Source organism: Salmo salar, chromosome 15 (assembly GCF_965601325.2).
Source record: "Salmo salar chromosome 15, fSalSal1, whole genome shotgun sequence".
Lineage (NCBI taxonomy): Eukaryota > Metazoa > Chordata > Actinopteri > Salmoniformes > Salmonidae > Salmo > Salmo salar.
The window spans coordinates 76767665-76789861 of NC_138305.1; the positions used below are offsets into that span (position 1 = coordinate 76767665).

The window sequence follows — 22197 nt, forward strand, 5'->3', positions numbered from 1 at the left end:
CACTATCCCCACCGGGGGAAAAATACATTTAGCCAACCAGCATCTATCGATGTCATCTGTCAAAATAATGACGTTGGATGTCAATGGAGTTTTTGGTTGGTAACACCACTAACCCGTTTTCAACCCCACCAATCAACGCAAGCATTTCAAGGGGCGGGAGGTTTATTTCAAGAAGAATTCCCGTTTGACAACTCAATTAAATCTAAACCAAATATGGACGTTGATTTTACGTTAAGTCAAGATTTTGTCCCGGAAGGTAACTACTATCATATCGAAGACGAGGTGCTATAAAATGACAATAAAATAACCCCTCCATTTCTTTCCCCGAAGATGTTTACTCTACTGACTGTCTCCTACCCAGACAAGCTCAGTGCGTCAAGCCATTCAAGCCATCCGTGTTTTCTGTTCATTTTACATTTTTGCTCATTCTGCTAGACATCTAGTTCGGGCTCCTAATGTATCCTTTTCCAGGAAAAGCACTCTACCTCTTAATGCAGCCATATAGCCTGTGTGTGATCGCGCGAGCGTGCGCATGTCTATCTGTGGCGCGCGTGTGTGCGTGCGTGCGTGCGCACTTGCTCTCCCTTCTCCATGGCTGTCTGAGAAAAGCGATCCATGTAAGCACTAGGGGTTTTTCAGCACTCTTACCTCCTGTCAGCACCTCACTGTAGAGTGAACAAGAGGCTCTCACTTTCCCTCCCTTCCTGTTTCTATTCCTCTCTAACCGCTCTGTAGTTCTGATGTTATTATAAGTTAGCATAGCTCACTTCGGGAGATGGCATTGCTCACTCGGTGTGGTTATTAGATGAAATGAATCTCGTGCAGAATGCCGATTTGGTAGTGCCTCTTGTTTACGCAGCTCCCTTAATTCCACAATTTGTCAACAGCGTATTTGGGTGGTGGATCATACTTGGTTCTTCTTTTAGCCTTCCTCATTCTCACCCCCATTTGCTGCTGTGTTTTTGTTGTTGTGTGCCCACATTTTGGGCCTGTATTGCATCATGGGTATGGCAATGCACCAGGGCCAGGTCTGTATTCATTAGGCACGAAATGAAGAACCATGGAGGGAACCATGGTTCTTCTTTCTTATTACTTGTCTAATAAGACAGGCTTGGTTTTGTTTTGTGTAAAAACATTTTTGCTGTTTTTCTATGTTGTGCACTAATAAATACGACCTAGGTTGGAACATTCTTGTGCATGCTGGATTTGCTAACTGATGTGTAAATTATTTTTTACAGATTAGTATCTTGTACACTAGAAATAACATTTTGCAATCAAGTCAACACACTGAGTGTACAAAACATTATGAACACCTGCTCTTTCCATGACAGAGACTGACCAGGTGAAAGCTATGATCACTTATTGATGTCACTTGTTAAATCCACTTCAATCAGTGTAGATGAAGGGGAGGAGACAGGTTTAAAGAAGGATTTTTAAACCTTGACATAATTGAGACCTTGTGTATATGTGCCATTCAGAGGGTGAATGGGCAAGACAAAAGATTGAAGTGCCTTTGAACGGGGTATGGTAGTAGATGCCAGGTGCACCGGGTTGTGTCAAGAACTGCAACGCTGCTGGGTTTTTACACTCAACAGTTTCCCGTGTGTATCAAGAATGGTCCACCACCCAAAGGACATCCAGCCAACTTGACACAATTGTGGGAAGCATTGGAGTCAACATCCCTGTGGAACGCTTTCAACACCTTGTTAGAGTCCATGCCCCGACGAATTGAGGCTGTTCTGAGGGCAAAAGGGGAGGGGTGCAACTTAATTAGGAAGGTGTTCTTAATGTTTTGTACACTCATTGGATGTCACTGCAGGCTTACTTGTTTTTCAAATGATCCTCACTTTCCAGCCACACATTCCCTGAACAATGCAAGTTCTTTTACGCTGCATGTGTAAACATAATCCCTAAAAACCAGGGGTGGAATGAAGAAAGGACTAAATGTGACAGATTGTTTGAAACTAACTGGTTGGTGCTTTTTTGTGTGTGTCTTTTGCAGCTGCTCTGGAAAGTTAAACTCTTCTTCTGCTTTGGAAAACACACACGTTGTTCAGAAATCACATCCAGGGCCAGTTCTAGGAGGGTGCTGGATTGGGCAATTTTGCCCACCCAATCAGAAATAATGCAACATATTTAATATTTAATGAAACATATATTTAAAATAAAGTAAAATAAATGCATGCTTATTTAAAATTGAAGCAATAAAGCTGAGGAGCAAGATATATATTGTCCTTAATTTTACACTTCTGAGGTCAAAAAGGGGGGTGCAACTCAATAGTAGGAAGGTGTTCTTAATGTTTTGTACACTTAGTGCCCTATTTCACAAGGGGACGGACCTACTTGACATTTTTACCTCAGGTCCCTTGTTCAAGAGGGAGCAAGCCTCTTGTTGACTGACTGATAACAATATTTCCAATAGCTAATTTGGAAGACCTCATTCTAGCATGCTGTAGGTAAAGAATTTATGAAGCTTCAGATACAGACGTACACACGCTCACACACACACACACACACACACAGCCTCTCTGGATTCTCATCATTAGCAGTGATTTACTCCTCTGTGTGACCGCTCCAGTGTCAAAACTAACCAGAACGCTTACGTGACACCCCACCTGGCCAGAGTCCACTTGGGTCTTCTGCCAATGTCCATCAACAGCATGTCTCTTTGAAAAACACACGCAGCCGCACACACCCAGTCACACACATACACATACACAGTCGCACAAACACACACTTGTAAGAGGTGTACTACACAGATCCGGCTGACAATTACCTCCACACACACACCTCCACACACACACACACACCACCACAGGCCTAAAAAAGCAGTACCCCCATTCAGTAGGTCGTGAGTGACTCTTTTATTTATGGTAAAATATGCCCATTGTAAGTCAACCAGATAGACAAGCTCAGGTGGGAGCAGATGGCTCAAGGTGTCTGTGTTCTAGCATGAACACACACGCTACAGGAATCACATGTTTACTGCTTTCACAGTGATACACACACACACACACACACACACATTTTGGCGTGAACACGTGGGAATCACACTTTTGTTCTGCTTTTGCAGCAGGGCACATAAGCATGCTTACACAGACAGAGACGCGCACACACTTGTTTTTCTATCCTCGTGGCGACCTAAAATTGATTTCCATTCAACATCCTATTTTCACTAAACCTAAATGGAGGACAAGATGGTGTGGACAGACACGGTTGCCCTGTTTCTAGCTCCTAGCCAACTTTGTAGTATATATATTTTTTTGTGTGTGTGTTATTTACTCAGAACGTTTCTTGTATTATTACCTACAGCCGGAAATAACTTTAGGATATTAGATTCGTGGTCACTCACCAGAAATTCAATCAAAAATGAGATTTTCCCTGACCTGGATCCTTTTCGATGCAGCTCTGTTCATCCCGGGGCTGCACGAAAACGTTGACACCGGAGAAGAGGTAGGAGTGAGGCCCTAGTCAGACTCAGGTGGCATGGATACCATCCACCGCTTCCAAGTATATAACTTGCTAATGTTCAGTCCCTGGACAATAAAATAAACAAGCTCAGGGCAAGGCTCTCTTTCCAGAGAGACATCAGAAACTGTAACATACTCTGTTTTACGGAATCATGGCTCTCTGGATATATTGACCCCGTTATTCGGTCATTGTCACATGCCGTGTATATTCCCCCCGAAGCCGACACCGCGACAGCTCTCAAGGAACTACACTGGACTACATGCAAACTGGAAACCGCATATCCTGAGGCCACATTTATTGTAGTTACACACGCAATACTGACTCTGGATCATTGCTACTCTCCCTTCCGGGATGGCTACAAGGGCCTCCCCCGCACTCCCTGTTGTTCCCACTGTGATGATTAGAACTTATCCAAATCTGTGGATAGATGGCAGCATTCACGCAAAACTGAAAGCGCGAACCACCACATTTAACCATGGCAAGGTGACTGGGAACATGGATGTGTACAAACAGACCAGCTACGACCTCCGTAAAGCAATCCAAGAGGAAAAACAGCAGCACAGGGACAAACTGGAGTTGCAATTCAATGACTCAGACGCGAGATGTATGTGGCAGGGACTTCAGACAATCACAGATTATAAAGGGAAAGCCAGCAACGTCGCGGAAACCTCGCTCCCGGACGAGCTAAATACCTTTGCCCGCTTTGAGAAAAACACAGTAGAGCCGCCAATGTGGGCCCCTGACGCTCATGAGGACTGTGTGCTCTCGTTCTCCGTGGCTGATGTGAGCAAGTCATTTAAGCATGCTAATCCTCGCAAGGCTACCAGCCCAGACGGCATCCCAAGCCGCGTCCTCTGATCATGTGCAGACCAGCTTGCTGGAGCGTTTACGGACATATTCCATCTCTCCATATCCCAGTCTGCTGTTCCCACTTGCTTCAAGCTATCCATCATTGTTCCTGTACCCAAGAATGCGAAGTTAACTGAATTAAATGACTGTAGACCCGTGGAATTTTGTCATTATGAAGTGCTTTGAGGCTAGTTAAGGACCGTATCACCTCCACCTTACCTGACACCCTAGACCAATACAATTTGCATATCGCCTCAACAGATCCACGGACGACGCAATCGCTACTGCACTGCACACTGCCCTATCCCACCTGGACAATAGAAATACCTATGTAGGAATGCTGTTCATCTTCTACAGCTCAGCCTTCAATACCATAGTGCCCTCCAAGCTCATCACTAAGCTCAGGGCCCTGGATCTGAACCCCACCCTGTGCAACTGTGTCCTGGACTTCCTGACGGGCCGACCCCAAGTGGTGAAGGTAGTCAACAACACCACCGCCCCGCTGATCCTCAACATGGGGGCCACACGGGTGCCTGCTCAGCCCCCTTCTGTACTCCTCGTTCACCCATGACTGCATGGCCACGTCTCCAACTCAATCATCAAGTTTGCTGATGACACAAGTGGTAGGCCTGATTACCAGCAATGACAAGACAGGCTACAGGGAGGAGGTGAGAGCCCTGGCGGAGTGTAGCAAGAAAAATAACCTCTCCCTCAATGTCAACAAAATGAAGGAGCTGATTGTGGACTACAAGAGACCACAAAGAGAGCACCCCACCCACAGCGACTGGGCTGCAATAGAGTGGGTCAAAAGCTTCAAGTTCCTCTGAGTGCACATCACTGACAACCTGAAATGGTCCTTTCACACAGACAGTGTAGCAGCAGCGCCTCTTCAATCTCAGGAGGTTGAAGAAATTTGTCTTGGCCCCTAAGACCCTCACAAAATTATTCAGATGCATTATTGAGAGCATCCTGTCGGGCTGTATCACCGCCTGGTACGGCAATTGCACCATCTGCAGCCACAGAGGGTGGTGCAGTCAGCCCAAAGCATCACCGGGGGCACACTGACCTCCAGGATATCTACAGCACCGGAAGGCCAAGAAGATCATCAAGGACCTCCGCTATCCGAGGCATGGCCTGTTCACCCCGCTACCATCTAGAAGGCAGAAACAGTACAGGTGCATCAAAGCTGGGACCATCAGACTGTTAAAACAGTCACCACTATCCGGCCTCCGCCAAGTACCCTGCCCTGAACCTTAGAGACTGCTGCCCTATCTACAGAGTCATTGAACAATGGTCACATTAACAATGTTTACATAGTTTCATCCACTTCATATGTATATACTGTATTCTAGTCATGGCTCATCTTATATAACTTTTTTATTTGTCTTGATTATGTGTGTATTATTTTTTTATTGCTACTGTAGGTATTACTGCACTGTTGGAGCTAGAAACGCAAGCATTTCGCTGCACTTGCGATTAAAATCTGCAAATCTGTGTACGCCACCACAAAACTTTGATTTGATAACCCTAACGCCTAAACCTAACCCCTAAACTTAAAATAGCCTTTGTGCTTGTGGGGACGTGATACTTTTCCATGTTTTACTATCCTTGTGGGGACTCTTGGGGATTTCAGGTCCGAGGATAGAACAAGACCACACACACATTGCATGAACACACACACACACACACACACACATTGCATGAACACATGCATACATTCATTTTGGCATTAACACACACAGAAATCACACATTTGACCTGCTTTTGCTGGAATGCTCATGATCACACATACACATTTATTGTGAAAACAAATGCACAGGAATCGCACATCAAGGCTGCTTTCGCACCAGAGCACATGAGCGAGCACATGAGCAAACACATGGGTTGTTCCACGAAATGAGTGCCTTTTGCATCCCTTTGATATTTTAAGTAGAAATGTTCTGTACTCACAAAAAGCTTATTTCTCTCAAATTGTCTGCACAAATTTGTTTACATCCCTGTTAGTGAGCATTTCTACTTTGCCAAGATAATCCATCCACCTGACAGGTGTGTCATATATCAAGAAGCTGATTAAACCGCATGATCATTAAACAGGTGCACCTTGTGCTGGGGACAATAAAATTCCACTCTAAAATGTGCAGTATTGTCACACAACACTATGCCACAGATGTCTCAAGTTTTGAGGGAGTGTGCAATCAGCATGCTGACTGCAGGAATGTCCAACAGAGCTGTTTCCAGAGAATTTAATATTAATTTCTCTACCATAAACCTCCTCTAACGTCGTTTTAGAGAATTTGGCAGTACATCCAACCGGCCTCACAACTGCAGACCATGTGTAACCACGCCAGCCCAGGACCTCCACATCCGGCTTTGTCTGAGGAGGGGTGTGCTGAGGAGTATTTCCGTCTGTAATAAAGGCCATTTGTGGAAAAACTTCCGATTGGCTGGGCCTGGCTCTCCAGTGGTTGTGCCTGGCTCCCAAGTGTGTGGGTCTATGCCCAATTCAAAAGAGAACCATCGCGCTCTCCCAGAAACTTGACTGGTGTGTAAAACCCACAAATTCAGACAAACAAAAAGGTGTTATGGCTTCGCACTCAAAGATGTTGCATAAAGCTTACTTCATTATTCCATTTTTTAAAATTATTTTCATTGCATCAGGGATAGCGCACAGATGTTTCAGCTTTACAGCCTTTCAGCGTGTAGGAACACTTTATTTTAATTCAAAACAGAATTTGTAAAGAACAACAAATGAGCAGCAGGTATTCTAATCAGAGTTGCCACTCAATCAGGGATGTGGCTTTTCTGGTCTACCTGCACACAAATTAGTTGCAAAGAAATACAGAATTATAGGGTAAGGGAGTGGGCATGAAGGGCAACTCACTATGGCCTCCCAGGCCTACCCATGGCTGCACCCCTGCCTAGTTGTGAAATCCATAGATTAGGGCCTAATGAATTTATGCCAATTTACTGATTTCCTTCTATGAACTGTAGCTCAGTAAAATCTTTGAAATTGTTGCTTGTTGCGTTTTAGATTTTTGTTCAGTATACATCTAATAGTTGAAAAGTAGGTGAGCTTGTTGTACTCCTTTTGGCCATTTTCTGGTGTTTTGTGGTGAAAAACAGAGTGGCTCTATCGTAACATGGCAACCCTGTTACCCATAGTCAGGCTAGAAATATTTTAACGATGACATGTTTTTTGTGAAACTTGCATTCAATTGCCCCTGGCTGTTGCACACAACAAGCTTCCATTATTTTCTGTCACAAGGGGATTTAAAAAATAATAATAATGTTTTATGAAATCGTCAACCTGTTACTTAATTTGGCATTTAATAGGCACTTACTATCGTCATTTATTTTATTTAACCTCTTGATGGGAGAACGTTTAAGTTGTTGAACATGTGCTCTTTATTATGTCTTTTTTTTTTTTTTTTTTTTTACAAAGTTACACATCTCAAAAGGCACCGAATTGGTGGAATGACCCGCACACACACACACACACACATTTTGCATGAACATACACATAGGAATCACACATTTAACCTGCTTTCGCAGGAATGCTCGCTCAAACACACATTCACACAATCAGACACACGCTCACATTCACTGTTCCTCGTTCTCCGGGGAATTGATTTTGCTCAGTAGCGTGGAAGATTGAGCAGAGGGAAATGTAATTTTCTCCTCTCCAAACATTTTGTCCAACGCTCGGTGTCAGAAGAGGGAGAATACACTTTGAGGAGAGAATCTGTATTTATGTGAGAAAGCTTCTGTATGAATGGCACCACACAAGCCATGAATTGGCACTTTTTGGAGCGAGTAATGAAAGAGATGGATGGATAAATGGAGAAAGATGGGGTTTAAGGCTGGTGGGAGGGGAGACAAGGGGAGCAAGGGAGAAGGAGCAGAAGGATAGAAAGTGGTAGGAAATGTGGGTTAGGGGATGACGAGGGAGAGGAGTGAAAGGGAGGGGAGAGAAGGCAGAAAGTAGCTTTGGGAGAGCTTATGTGACAAAGGACTTTAAAGGGCTATTTATACCCTACGGAGACGGACCCTACAGAGCGTAGCACAATGTCGTTCTTCGTCACAAAAGGGTGCGCTCCGACATTCTACGTATTCCCGTGCCACATGAAGATTGTAATGCACCCTATCATTCCTTGCGGGATGTAGGCAATGAAGCTCGCTTGGTTCCTTGATCTGATCTATAGGCCATGCATCAAAGAAACCTATTTTGCATTGATAAATAAATATAATCTCAGCATATGTTCAAACGGTAAACCAAACAACATTGTAGCCTTATTAGAATCCCCCCAAAAATGTATTTTGTTTTAAACTATTTATTCCAGGCTATTGGTAAAAACAGCTGTGAGAGATGTGCTTTTTCCCTGTGGCCAAAACATGATGACATTCTATTTTTAGCTGATATGGGAGTGAATACTTTGAAACAGCATATCAAATTATGATAATGTTGTAGGTTACACAGGCAAGTATAAGAATATTTGCCAGGGCATATTATTTCATTATAAATCGGATTATTTCACATGGTGATGTGGGAATTTACTCTACTTCAAAATCACTTTATATTCAAGATTGCTGTCTTGGTTTAGCTTGGCATTAAACAAATAGCCAATTTTTTTTTATTGATAACCAAATATAATCTCAGTGAATGTTCAAACAAAAAACCAAACAACACTGTAGCCTTATTAGAATCCTACAAAAATGATTTTGTTTAGAAATAACGTTATTATAGGCTATTTGGAAACGTGAAAACAGATCGCCATGTGCTTTTATTTCGTGACTAAAAATTACTTTCTTTTTTCAGCTGATATGGGAGCGAATATATTGAAGCAGCATGTCAAACTGGGATAGTGTTGTAGGTTACACCGGCAAGTATAACAATATTTGCCAGGGCATATTTTTATTTTTTTTATCCGATTTTATTTCACATGGCGATGTGGGAAGCCAAAAGGCTAGCTAGCTTGTGTGGCTACCCAATTAGCACCGGCTACCCAATATGCACGGGGTCCGTTGTCGCAAGAACCCATCGTCCCCATAGTGACGAATGACACTGTTTTGATAGCCACGTCACAGATAGAACAATGAGCTAGATGTTTCACTGGATGTATAAATCTGAAGCATCCAGTTGGCATTTCCACTCTCCACCAAATATGGTGATGAGAGGAAGCCCAATGTGGGAGAAGATGGAGCGTGATGGATTTTGGCAACATTGAGACACAATCACATCTTTTTTTTGTATGTGTGGGAATACTCGGTTAACAGATTTCCTAAATTCTGCAATTATTTGCTGAATTCCTTGTGATTTTAGTTTAAAAAATGTACCAATAACTTTAGACCTGTGTCGCTCGGTTTTGTTTCCTGCTGGGGCCACATACTGTTTACAAAGAAAGTATGCACTCACTTTCAATAGATAACATATGCCATTTAAAAGATTTTCAATCGATCTACTGAACAAAAATATAAACGCAACATGCAACAATTTCAAATAGTTTACCGAGTTACAGTTCATATGAGGAAATTAGTCAATTGAAATAAATAAATTAGGCCCTAATCTATGTGTTTCACATGACTGGGAATACAGATATGCATCTGTTGGTCTCCGATACCTTTAAAAACAAATTGACCTCACAATGGGCTTCAGGATCTCGACACGATATTTCTCTGCATTGAAATTGCCATCGAAAAAATGCAATTGTGTCCATAGCTTATGGCTGCCCATACATAACTTCACCGCCACCATGGGGCACTCTGTTCACAACGTTGACATCAGCAAACCGCTTGCCCACACGACACCATACATGTGGTCTGCGGTTGTGAGGCCGGTTGGATGTACTGCCAAATTCTCTAAAATGACGTTGGCGGCGGCTTATGGTAGAGAAGGTAATATAAATGTATCCTGCAGTCAGCAATGCAATTGCACGCTCCATCAATACGTGAGACATCTGTGGCATTGTTGTGTTCATTTTAGAGTGGACTTTTATTGTCCCCAGGAAAAGGTGCACCTGTGGTAATGATCATGCTGTTTTATCAGCTTCTTGATATGCCACACCTGTCAGGTAGATGGATTATCTTGGCAAATATACAATTTGAGACAAATAAGCTTTTTGTGTGCATGGAAAATGTATGGGATCTTTTATTTCAGCTCATAAAACATGGGACCAAAACTTTAAATGTTGCATTTATATTTTGTTTCACTATATATATATATATATATATATTATTGTCTGTTTCCCCACAGTGAGTTTGTGTCATGGCTGATAGATAGTGGAGAGATCAGCAAGCCAGATGAGGGGGTCAACCTGGGTCAAGCTTTGCTCGAGAACGGCATCATCCACCACGGTGAGAGAACAGTCTCTGTCCTTCATATCTTTCTGTCATTATTTCTGGCTTTCTCCGTCTCTGCATCTGTCTCTCGCTCTCTTTCTCCGGTTCTCTTTTTCTCTCGCTCTTTCTCCCTGTCTCTTTGTCTTTGTCTCTTGCTCTCTCTCTTCCTCCTATTGTTTTTCTATTTACAGTACCAGTCAAACGTTTAGACCCACCTACTCATTCAAGGGTTTTTCTTTATATTTACTATTTTCTACATTGTAGAATAATAGTGAAGACCTCAAAACTAATAACACAATGAAATCATGTAGTAACCAAAAAAGTGTTAAACAAATCAAAATGTATTTTAAATTCTTTAAAGTTGCCACCCTTTGCCTTGATAACAGCTTTGCACACTCTTTGTTTTCTCTCAACCAGCTTCACCTGGAATGTAAAAATAAGGAAAAACCCTTGAAAGAGTAGGTGTGTCCAAACTTGTGACTGGTACTGTGCATTATTATTATTATTATTATTATTATTATTGGTGTAATCGTTGGCATTAGATTTTCAATCTCACATTTTTTTCACACTCTCCTTACAGATTTTAACATTCTCGCATTCTCAATCTCTCTTATTCAGTCTCATTGTAATCAGGCTATTCACACTCTATTTTACTCATTTTTTTCTGTTACTCTTCTCGGCTCTAACTCATCTCTCCGATTGTTTGCATCTGTCTATCCATGAATAATTTTTAAAAATTGTTTATAAATAGTGGAGCTATTTCAAAACCCAAGTTTCCACCAGCAGACTTGGTATATAGGGGGTTAACAGTCACGTGTTTCCGATTTTTGGAATTGGGTCATTCTCATGAAACCATTTAAAATACCATGGCAATAATGATTTTAAATATAAAACATGTAATATAACAAAATATCATAAAGATAGTGTTCTCTACCTTGCACAAAGAGTAATTTCGACATAGGAATGAATTTTCTGCTTTTCTGCTGAAATTCTCATTACCGCGACGCGTCCAGCTCTGTCTGAATGTATGTTATGTTGTAATTTAAACTGACTAAAAAAATAAATAAATGGATGTTCTACTAGATGTTTTCAAATGACAGAAAAATAATTTACTGAATTTTCATGTATAATAATAATAATAATGATGAAAATATTTTGGAAAAGTGTCCATGACTGATGTTCTCATCCCCCGCAAAATTTTTGAAGGACTGTTTATACACTGCTCAAAAAAATAAAGGGAACACTTAAACAACACAATGTAACTCCAAGTCAATCACACTTCTGTGAAATCAAACTGTCCACTTAGGAAGCAACACTGATTGACAATACATTTCACATGCTGTTGTGCAAATGGAATAGACAACAGGTGGAAATTATAGGCAATTAGCATGACAACCCCAATAAAGGAGTGGTTCTGCAGGTGGTGACCACAGACCACTTCTCAGTTCCTATGCTTCCTAACTGATGTTTTGGTCACTTTTGAATGCTGGCAGTGCTTTCACTTTAGTGGTAGCATGAGACAGAGTCTACAACCCACGCAAGTGGCTCAGGTAGTGCAGCTCATCCATTATGGCACATCAATGCGAGCTGTGGCAAGAAGGTTTGCTGTGTCTGTCAGCGTAGTGTCCAGAGCATGGAGGCGCTACCAGGAGACAGGCCAGTACATCAGGAGACATGGAGGTGGCCGTAGGAGGGCAACAACCCAGCAGCAGGACCGCTACCTCCGCCTTTGTGCAAGGAGGAGCAGGAGGAGCACTGCCAGAGCCCTGCAAAATGACCTCCAGCAGGCCACAAATGTGCATGTGTCTGCTCAAACGGTCAGAAACAGACTCCATGAGGGTGGTATGAGGGCCCGACGTCCACAGGTGGGGGTTGTGCTTACAGCCCAACACCGTGCAGGACGTTTGGCATTTGCCAGAGAACACCAAGATTGGCAAATTCGCCACTGGCGCCCTGTGCTCTTCACAGATGAAAGCAGGTTCACACTGAGCACGTGACAGACGTGACAGAGTCTGGAGACGCCGTGGAGAACGTTCTGCTGCCTGCAACATCCTCCAGCATGACCGGTTTGGCGGTGGGTCAGTCATGGTGTGGGGTGGCATATCTTTGGGGGGGCCGCACAGTCCTCCATGTGCTCGCCGGGAGCCGACTGCCATTAGGTACCGAGATGAGATCCTCAGACCCCTTGTGAGACCATATGCTGGTGTGGTTGGCCCTGGGTTCCTCCTAATGCAAGACAATGCTAGACCTCATGTGGCTGGAGTGTGTCAGCAGTTCCTGCAAGAGGAAGGCATTGATGCTATGGACTGGCCCGCCCGTTCCCCAGACCTGAATCCAATTGAGCACATCTGGGACATCATGTCTCGCTCCATCCACCAACGCCACGTTGCACCACAAACTGTCCAGGAGTTGGCGGATGCTTTAGTCCAGGTCTGGGAGGAGATCCCTCAGGAGACCATCCGCCACCTCATCAGGAGCATGCCCAGGCGTTGTAGGGAGGTCATACAGGCACGTGGAGGCCACACACACTACTGAGCCTCATTTTGACTTGTTTTAAGGACATTACATCAAAGTTGGATCAGCCTGTAGTGTGGTTTTCCACTTTAATTTTGAGTGTGACTCCAAATCCAGACCTCCATGGGTTGATAAATTGGATTTTCATTGATTATTTTTGTGTGATTTTGTTGTCAGCACATTCAACTATGTAAAGAAAAAAGTATTTAATAAGATTATTTCTTTCATTCAGATCTAGGATGTGTTGTTTAAGTGTTCCCTTTATTTTTTTGAGCAGTATATATACACACACACACACACACACACACACACACACACACACACACACACGCACACAAAATTTAAAATAAAGTTTGATTTTTGAATGAAGCAACACATCTGCCAGGGCCTTCAAGATGGCTACCAGGTAAGCAGATCTCTTTATATTTCTCCAGTTAAAAGTTAAACATTCTCTTGTCAGACTGTGTACACGACAGTATTGATTATCATTACAGATTCAGGTAGTTTTCCACATTTTAGAAAAATGTTAGATTTAAAATGTTCTATGACAATATACTTCATTAATGTCTTATGTACAATGAGTACAAATGTGTCATCATGGCTTCTCTATTGTTAGCAAAGCATGGTAAGGTTTGTCATCCTCCGCAGCACCATTCTCACTTACCGCTGCTATTTAAGGCCAGTTGCGGTAGAGAGAACTTCTGCTTCGGTAATGAGAATTTAATCATAGACTATATATTTTTTTTATATATATTAGGAACTATTAATTTAAATATTATTTAATAACTGTTGATATTTTGCTTTATGTCCTGTTTTAATTGCAGAGAGTCAGCAAGTGACAAAAAGAAAGCTTTAGCGAAGGCTGACAAAATTCAGAGAAAAGGTTTACACCAACCCAGAACTGCTGGAAGAGTACAGAAGAAAGGAGAGAGAGAGGTTGGGGGTTGGAGAGGTTACAGCAAGAGTAATTAGCATATATATAGTCTATAAGAAGCATATGCCCTCATACACTGTCTATAGGAAGTCAATACCCTACAGTGTTAGGAAGTCTACACATGCACACGCACACACAATCAGTAATCCATTTAGTTTGTACAATTGGAAGTCCACACACAGTCAGTAAGCCATTCAGTCTCTACTATAGCATGACGTGTACATAACAGTAAGATTTTTCCCATGTTTTGAGACCTGTTCATTTCATGTCATGCTTCCTTTCCATTTCCAGGTATAAAAAAACGAAAGCAAAATTGTAAAATCAAGAGAACTCGATATGTCAAGAAGGAACATGAAAAGAAGACAAAACAGTGGTGGGACAACTCAAAGGTATTACAGAAGAAAGAAACAGCTAAAAGCTGTATTAGACATATTGCCATCAGGCGAGGAAAATGATACACTTTAACATGTTCAAGAAGCAAATTAAGAAGTTATTCAAAATCTTCAAGAAGACACAGCCTCCCCAAGAGAACAGCCATCCTCACCTCAGCAGGTAAATGTCCCTACCATCAACTCCTAAAAGAAGAGAGACGTCTCTACAGACACCAGGACCAATGAAGACATCTACCCCAAAGGAATTACCCAAAAAGAGGAACAGAAGAAAGAAAACACTATCAAAATCAAGGTCAGAGTTGCAATATTTAGAAGAGAAGCTTCTGGAGAGGACCAAAGAGATGGTCAACCTTGAAGAAAAGACTGAAAAGTCTTGAGATGATGGCCAAGAGGAAGCAGGTAATTGTCAACATGGAAGGCAGAGCGGTCCAGAAGAACACTACAAAGAGAGGTCATCAGAGAACATTACCCAATAACAGCCAGAGAAGACTAATGTGCGCACTTGTTAGCCACTTCCTTCATCAAGATGAAGTCTCCACTGTAATAAATGGGAAATCCGGAGAAATGCGGAAAAAGGGCCAGATATTCTGTAACAGAGCCTTAACGAATGGCAAATCTTCATAGAAGATTTCTGTCTGAGAATCCAAGGCACAACTTTTCCAAGGCTCAATTCTTTAAACTTAAACCATTTTGGATTGGTCAGCGAAGTGTCACAGACAGAAAAACGTGCTTGCAAAGCATATGTAAACTTTGGCTTGAAGAGAAAGAAGCTGCACCAGCTTGGGGTCATGGAAACCTCATCCCCAAGGGACACTGTACAGGCCAATATGTGTAGTGACGATGACATGTACAGGACATCCAGCAATTTCAAGCATAAGACATTTCACACAACACTGGATCCTTCAACGAAAGGAAACATCATCGTATGGGAGGATTGGGTCACTAAATCTGTACCAATAACAAAGAAATGCAAAGATGGGTCCACTGAAGAGAAGAAAGTGAGGAATGGGTTTCTTGAAAAGAGGCATACCTCCATTGAAAAGCTGGTGGACCTCAAACAGGACTACCTCTCAAACTTCTCCAGACAAATTTATAACATCAAGCACCAGTTTGAAAAGACTGAGGAGATCGAGACCCTGACCCAGAATGATGTAATGGTTCGCATAAACTACAGTGAGAACTACGCTTGTAAATACACCAGGGAAATAAAATAAACTAACTTTGGAGGTGGCAACCAGCAGGTAACCCTCCATACTGGAGTTTATCTCGGTGGGGGCAGAGTGGAGTCATTTGCATCGCTGTCAGCCTGTCTTCAGCACGACGCCACAGCCACATGGGCTCACCTTGACCCGGTACTGAGGAGCATACGAGAGGAGCATCCAAATGCCAGGAACATCCACTTCATCTCAGATGGGCCCACATCTCAATATTGGAATAGAACCAACTTTTACCAAGCCTCAACAGTGCCGTTCGTGCGAGGATTTAAGCATGTAACATGGGATTTCACGGAGGCGTCCCATGGAAAGGATGCTCCTGATGTAGTGGGCGGCACCCTGAAAAACCTGGCTGATAGAATTGTATCCTATGGTACCAGCATACCAGATGCCAAAACACTCTTTTCAGCAGCTGAATCTGAATTCAGCACTGTTCTGTTTTTGTATGTTGTTTTTATGTGTTCTCTGTTTTTAGCCTATGTATGTCATGTACTTTTGAAGCACTGCAAAATGAAATTGATTGAACTTGAATCCATGATTGTGCCAATATTATCTCATTTATTTTCAACATTAAATGTTACGTTTTTAACCATACCTCAGTATACTTATTATCATTACCGAAATCATCAACCTCATTTCCGAAACCTGTGTATTATTACCGTAACAGATGTTCATTTAATGTTAATTTAATGTTAATTTAATGAATGGGAAATAGTAGTTTGCTTTTAAATGCATGTGCATAATCTATACGTTACATTCTTTCAGGTTTGCCACATCATTTTGAAAATATGTCAGGTTTCAATGCAATATCAAAAATATTAGGTTGTAGATTTCGGAAGGTGTTGCGGTAATGAGAGATCAGTCATGGAAATTTGTTGATGCAAGTCTTTTTAATGATTTCATGTTTGAAATCTTTGAAACTAACATTTTGTGAGAAGCAACCAATTATGCATTGAAAACAGAAGAAATAATAGACACACGTATATGCAGATAAATAATGTATGAATGGCGCTGACAGAGAATCACTAAGGCAATAACAGACTTGAACTTTGAAAGCCATCTCACTCCGAAACTGACCCCTGTATATTTCTGACACCACCTACGGTGGCTCAGTAGGCCCACAGACAACACTGACTGGATTTGGGGGGTTGTTGGATAGCGGAGGCCACTGACGGTGATGGCTTTGGCCTCCGGGGGACAGGGCCGTCACCCATTAGGCACTGACCTTAAGGGGGGAAGCGATGGGGGACAGGTAATGGTGTCTGAGATTCAGCGTGACAGGAGAGGGTGATGGGGAAAGAAGGCAGGAGAGCGAGAGACACACGTTTTGGTCATTGGTAGCTCTGTGTGTGTCGAGTCTCAGCATCTCAAAACCGTACACCAATTTCCCCCTATGTTTTGGACTCAACGGGTCTCCCCTTGCACTGGCTCAATGGATGTTCTGTAAGTGTTTATCTATACTCAACAGCAACCCTACTGGTTAAATTAAGTGTGATAGTGATGAATGTTTAACTATTACACCAATCAGTTGTTGACATCTCTCACTTTCTTCCATTATTATTATTTCAGTGTCCGACAAGCACCAGTTCAAGAATGAGCAGGTGTTGTACCGTTTCCGCTACGACGACGGCACCTATAAGGCCAGGAGCGAGATGGAGGACATTATGTCAAAGGTACAGTATCTATCTACAGTGCCTTCAAAAGTATTCGTACTCCTTGACTTATTCCGCATTTTCTTGTTGCAGCCAGAATTCAAAATGGATGAAAAAAATATTTTGTCATCCATCTACACACAATACCCCATAATGACAGTGAAAACAGGATTTTAGACATTTTTGCAAATGTATTGAAAATGAAATACTTAAATATCACATTTACATAAATAGGTATTCACAGCACTGAGTGATTGCAGCTGTGAGTTTTTTGCCCGTTATTCTTTTCTAAATTCTTAAAGCTCTGTCAAATTGGTTGTTGATCATTGCTAGACAACCATTTTCAGGTCTTGCTATACATTTTCAAGTAGATTTAAGTCAAAACTGTAACTCGGCCACTCATCAACATTCACCGTCTTCTTGGTAAGAAACTCCAGTGTATATTTGGCCTTGTGTTTTAGGTTATTGTCCTGCTGAAAGATGAATTAATCTCCCAGTATCTGGTGGAAAGTAGACTGAACCAGGTTTTCCGCTAGGATTTTGCCTGTGCTTAGCTCCATTCTGTTTCTTTTTTATCCTGAAAAACTCCCCAGTCCTTAATGATTACAAGCATATCCATAACATGGTGCAGCCACTACTATGCTTGAAAATATGGACAGTCTGTTGTATTGGATTTGGCCCAAACCTAACACTTTGTATTCAGGACATAAAGTGAATTGCTTTGCCACATTTTATTTTGCAGCATTACTTTAGTGCCTTGTTGCAAACAGGATACATGTTTTGGAATATAAGTGCCTTCTTTTCACTCTGTCAATTAGGTTAATATTGTGTAGTAACTTCAATGTTATTGATCTATCCTCAGTTTTCCCCAATCACAGCCATTCAACTTTGAGCAACTGTTTTAGTCACCATTGGCCTCATGGTGAAATCCCTGAGCCGTTTCCTTCCTCTCCAGCAACTGAGTTAGGAAGGACGCCTGTATCTTTGTAGTGACTGGATGTTTTAATACACCATCCCAACTGTAATTAATAACTTCACCATGCTCAAAGGGATATTCAGTGTTTGTTTTTTACCCATCTACTTCTTTACAAGGCATTGGAAAACCTCCCTGGTCTTTGTGGTTGAATTGAAATTCACTGCTCGACTGAGGGACCTTACAGATATTGTGTGGGGTACAGAGATGAGGTAGTCATTCAAAATTAATGTTAAACACTATTATTGCACACAGAGTCCATGCAAATTATGTGACTTGTTAAGCACATTTTGACTTCTGAACTTATTTAGGCTTGCCATAACGAAGTGGTTATATACTTATTGACTCTAGACATTTCAGCTTTTCATTTTTAATGAAATGTCTTAACATATTTCCACTTTGACATTATGGGGTATTGTGTGTAGGCCAGTGACAAAAATATCTCAATTTAATCCATTTTAATTCAGCCTGTAACACAACAAAATGTGGAAAAAGTCAAGGGGTGTGAATACAGTGCCTTCAGAAAGTATATATGAGGGTTGGGGTCAATTCTACTTCAAATCCTATGAGAAAAATTTGGAATCCTGAATTATCTAATTTTAAATTAAATTGAGCTTAGTGATACTTTTGATGTCTGAACATATCTGACTGACCCAAAAAATGTTTGTGTGAACTTTCACTTCAAATCCTATGAGAAAAATGTGGAATCCTGAATTATCTAATTTTAAATTAAATTGAGCTTAGTGATACTTTTGATGTCTGAACATATCTGACTGACCCACATTTTTTTTGTGTGAACTTTCACTTCAAAGGGGCAATCTGCAATTAGAAAAACAACAAAACTGCCATCCCGCCACTTAAATTGGTAAACAGCTAAGGGATGGGGCTAGAGAAATGTAACCACTCTCAAATGTATAGATCACGCTATGGATGCACTTGAGATCAAAATGGTAGTTTGTATCCAAAACCATGTTTTGAAGCTAAACAGTTTTTGTTTACTTTTGCATTATTTACAAACAATGGTGTGAAACACTTATATGTTGGGTTATGATGATAAGACAGTTGAACTAAGTTTATTAGGCATTCAAAAGCTATATTATTCAAGAATCAATGGCTATATATCATTAATTTAAAAGTCCAAAAATGTATGTACTAATTGCAGATTGTCCCTTTTTAAGAAGTCAGCTTCCGGCAGGTGTCTCTAGCCGACATACTACAGAACTGCTTCTGCTTTTGCTATCTCTGGGTTAATCCTAACTGCCTCTTAAGTAAAATGGTCACATAGTCATGCATTGACGTCAATGGGAGACTAAGAAAACATTTGAATTACAGTACCAGTCAAAAGTTTGGACACACCTACTCATTCCAGGGTTTTTCTTTATTGTGGAATTGCCCCTGAGTTTGAGGCTTTCCCGTTGAGGATACAGTGAATCAAAACTCGTTCTCTCTCTTCTTCCCGTAGGGTGTGAGGCTCTACTGTCGCCTGCACAGCCTGTTCACCCCTGTTGTCAAGTAGGTATCCCTCCTCCTCCCCCTCTTTCTCCTCCTCCCCCCATCTGTCCAGGTGCATGTGTATGCATATTCATAAAGGATTCACATTCAGCCCACACCGCCATCTATGAATGGCTGAACAAACATGAGTGCTGCTGCCATTCACACCTTTCCCTCCCCGCGCCTAATCTGGCAACCGTCCCCATCTCGTTCTGCTCTGCTGCTGTGGGTTAATGTGTCAGCATTCAGCGTGGAGTTGCCAGTTTGAAGTTTCGTAGACAGTTCTGACAGGTCGGCTGTCGCGTGTAAGCAAACCTAAACGTCGGCCTTGCTGAGTCAGACAAATTTATTTAACATTATTTTTGTTGAAGTACATAATAAGCACGCACACCCAACCCACACACTCATTTACTCTCCCGTCCCACCTCCCTTGACAAACACAGCACTCCATCAATCTTAGTTTTACCTCACAAGTCACCTTCACCAGTAGCACTACAATTGTCAAGCAAATCAAGACAGTGCCACCGCCTTTCCCTTTTGCTCTGGGGCACTGATTGTTGTCGCCAGGGCGTCCTGTCATCTCAGACAAAACATCAGGGGTTTGGAAAAAATCACACTGATAAAAGTATGTCGGCCTGCCACTCTCACATTATGTAACACTGTTGGACCTGTTTGGTATTTGCGAACACTGTTGGACCTGTTTGGTATTTGCGAACACTGTTGGACCCGTTTGGTATTTGCAATGTAATTTTGTGATTACCAGTCTGCCAGTTCTGAATGGCTATCGTTAACTGGGTCGTGCAAGGATCAAGGTTTTAATTAAGGACACAGATTTTTGTTTTCCATTGCAAAACATTTTGCAACAGTGTGACCGACTGAACAGGACCCTGCAGCTGTATGTTCATTGTAGTACCTGTGAGTGACAAAGCACCTCACACTCATTTAATATCCCATTTGGGTCAACGTGTCATCATTCATACAGTAGGGCAGTAAAGATACACCCTGTACCTATACACCACATTGAGATTCACAGGCAAGCGCAATGACAATATTCTCCAAACGTTCCGCCGTTCACGTGATCCAACCATCCAATTTATTTTCAGAGCTTCCTGATTCGCTTATCTTCTTCCTCTACAAGAGCCTAGTTTAGATGGTAGGAGTTACCGCTAACTACAGATTTATGTGACAAAAAGCTATCTTTATTTCTCTACCCCAAATCCTAACCTTAACCTTAGGGGGATGAAGAAATACCTGACCCTAAATCAGTGTCTAGGGAGCAACCTTTACCATCTCCTATGCAATTCAGGCAGCCATTCTCTAGAAGTTCACACCAACTCGAAAGAAATGTCACTGTTAGTACACCCACTGACTGAGCTTTCACACAACACTTTTGTGTTGAAAATGAAATTCAAGCATAAAAGGACAAGGACATTACCGGACATTATTCATAACAATCAGATGCGATTCTTAAAGGGAAGATATACTGGAGACAACTACTAGAAGTAATTGAAAACTATGAAAATACAAGAAAACCAGGAATCATTTTTATAGCAGATTTTGAGAATCCTTTGATACGGTATGTCTAGAATCTTAATGTGCCTGTATTTTTCCAACTTTGGAGAATCTCTGATAAGATGGGTAAAAGTCATGTAAAACAATCCTATGTAAAAAAAAAAAGGTTACTTCTCAGAGAAGGCCTTCGATACAGTATGTCTAGAATCTTTAAGTGCCTGGATTTTTTTCAGTTTTGGATTATCTCTCATAAAATGGGTAAAAGTCATGTAAAATAAAATAAAAAAACGTAAGTTCTCTGAGAACTTTAAATTGTCAAGAGGCGTAAAACAAGGTTGCAATATTTATTATGGCCATTGAACTGATAACTATAAAAATCTAATGATATAACATTTTAAGGGCCAAAAAATGTATGGAGTACAGAGAAAAGTATCAATGTATGCCGATGATTCAAGTTTTCATTTGAGTCCTAAATCTTCAAACCTGAAGGGCCTTATTGGGGAACTGGATGAATTCTCTAGTTTCTCTGGACTAAAACCCAACTATGATAAGTGTACTACTACAGTTGAAGTCGGAAGTTTACATACATACACTTAGGTTGGAGTCATTAAAACTCGTTTTTCAACCACTCCACAAATTTCTTGTTAACAAACTATAGTTTTGGCAAGTCGGTTAGGACATCTACTTTGTGTATGACACAATACATTTTTCCAACAATTGTTTACAGACAAATGATTTCACTTATAATTCACTGTATCACAATTCCAGTGGGTCAGAAGTTTACATACACTAAATTGACTGTGCCTTTAAACAGCTTGGAAAATTCCAGAAAATGATGTCATGGCTTTAGAAGGTTCTG

General features: G+C 41.5%; 1 protein-coding gene across 1 annotated transcript in view; it reads left to right on the top strand.

The window, feature by feature from the left end:
* Nucleotides 1-22197, top strand: part of prex1 (phosphatidylinositol-3,4,5-trisphosphate-dependent Rac exchange factor 1) — a 108217-nt gene that overhangs the window by 43933 nt on the left and 42087 nt on the right. Inside the window, exons 11-13 of the mRNA XM_045696038.2 lie at nt 10571-10671; nt 17280-17383; nt 19798-19847. Coding sequence (XP_045551994.1) covers nt 10571-10671; nt 17280-17383; nt 19798-19847 — 255 coding nt within the window. The remainder of the gene's footprint in view (nt 1-10570; nt 10672-17279; nt 17384-19797; nt 19848-22197) is intronic.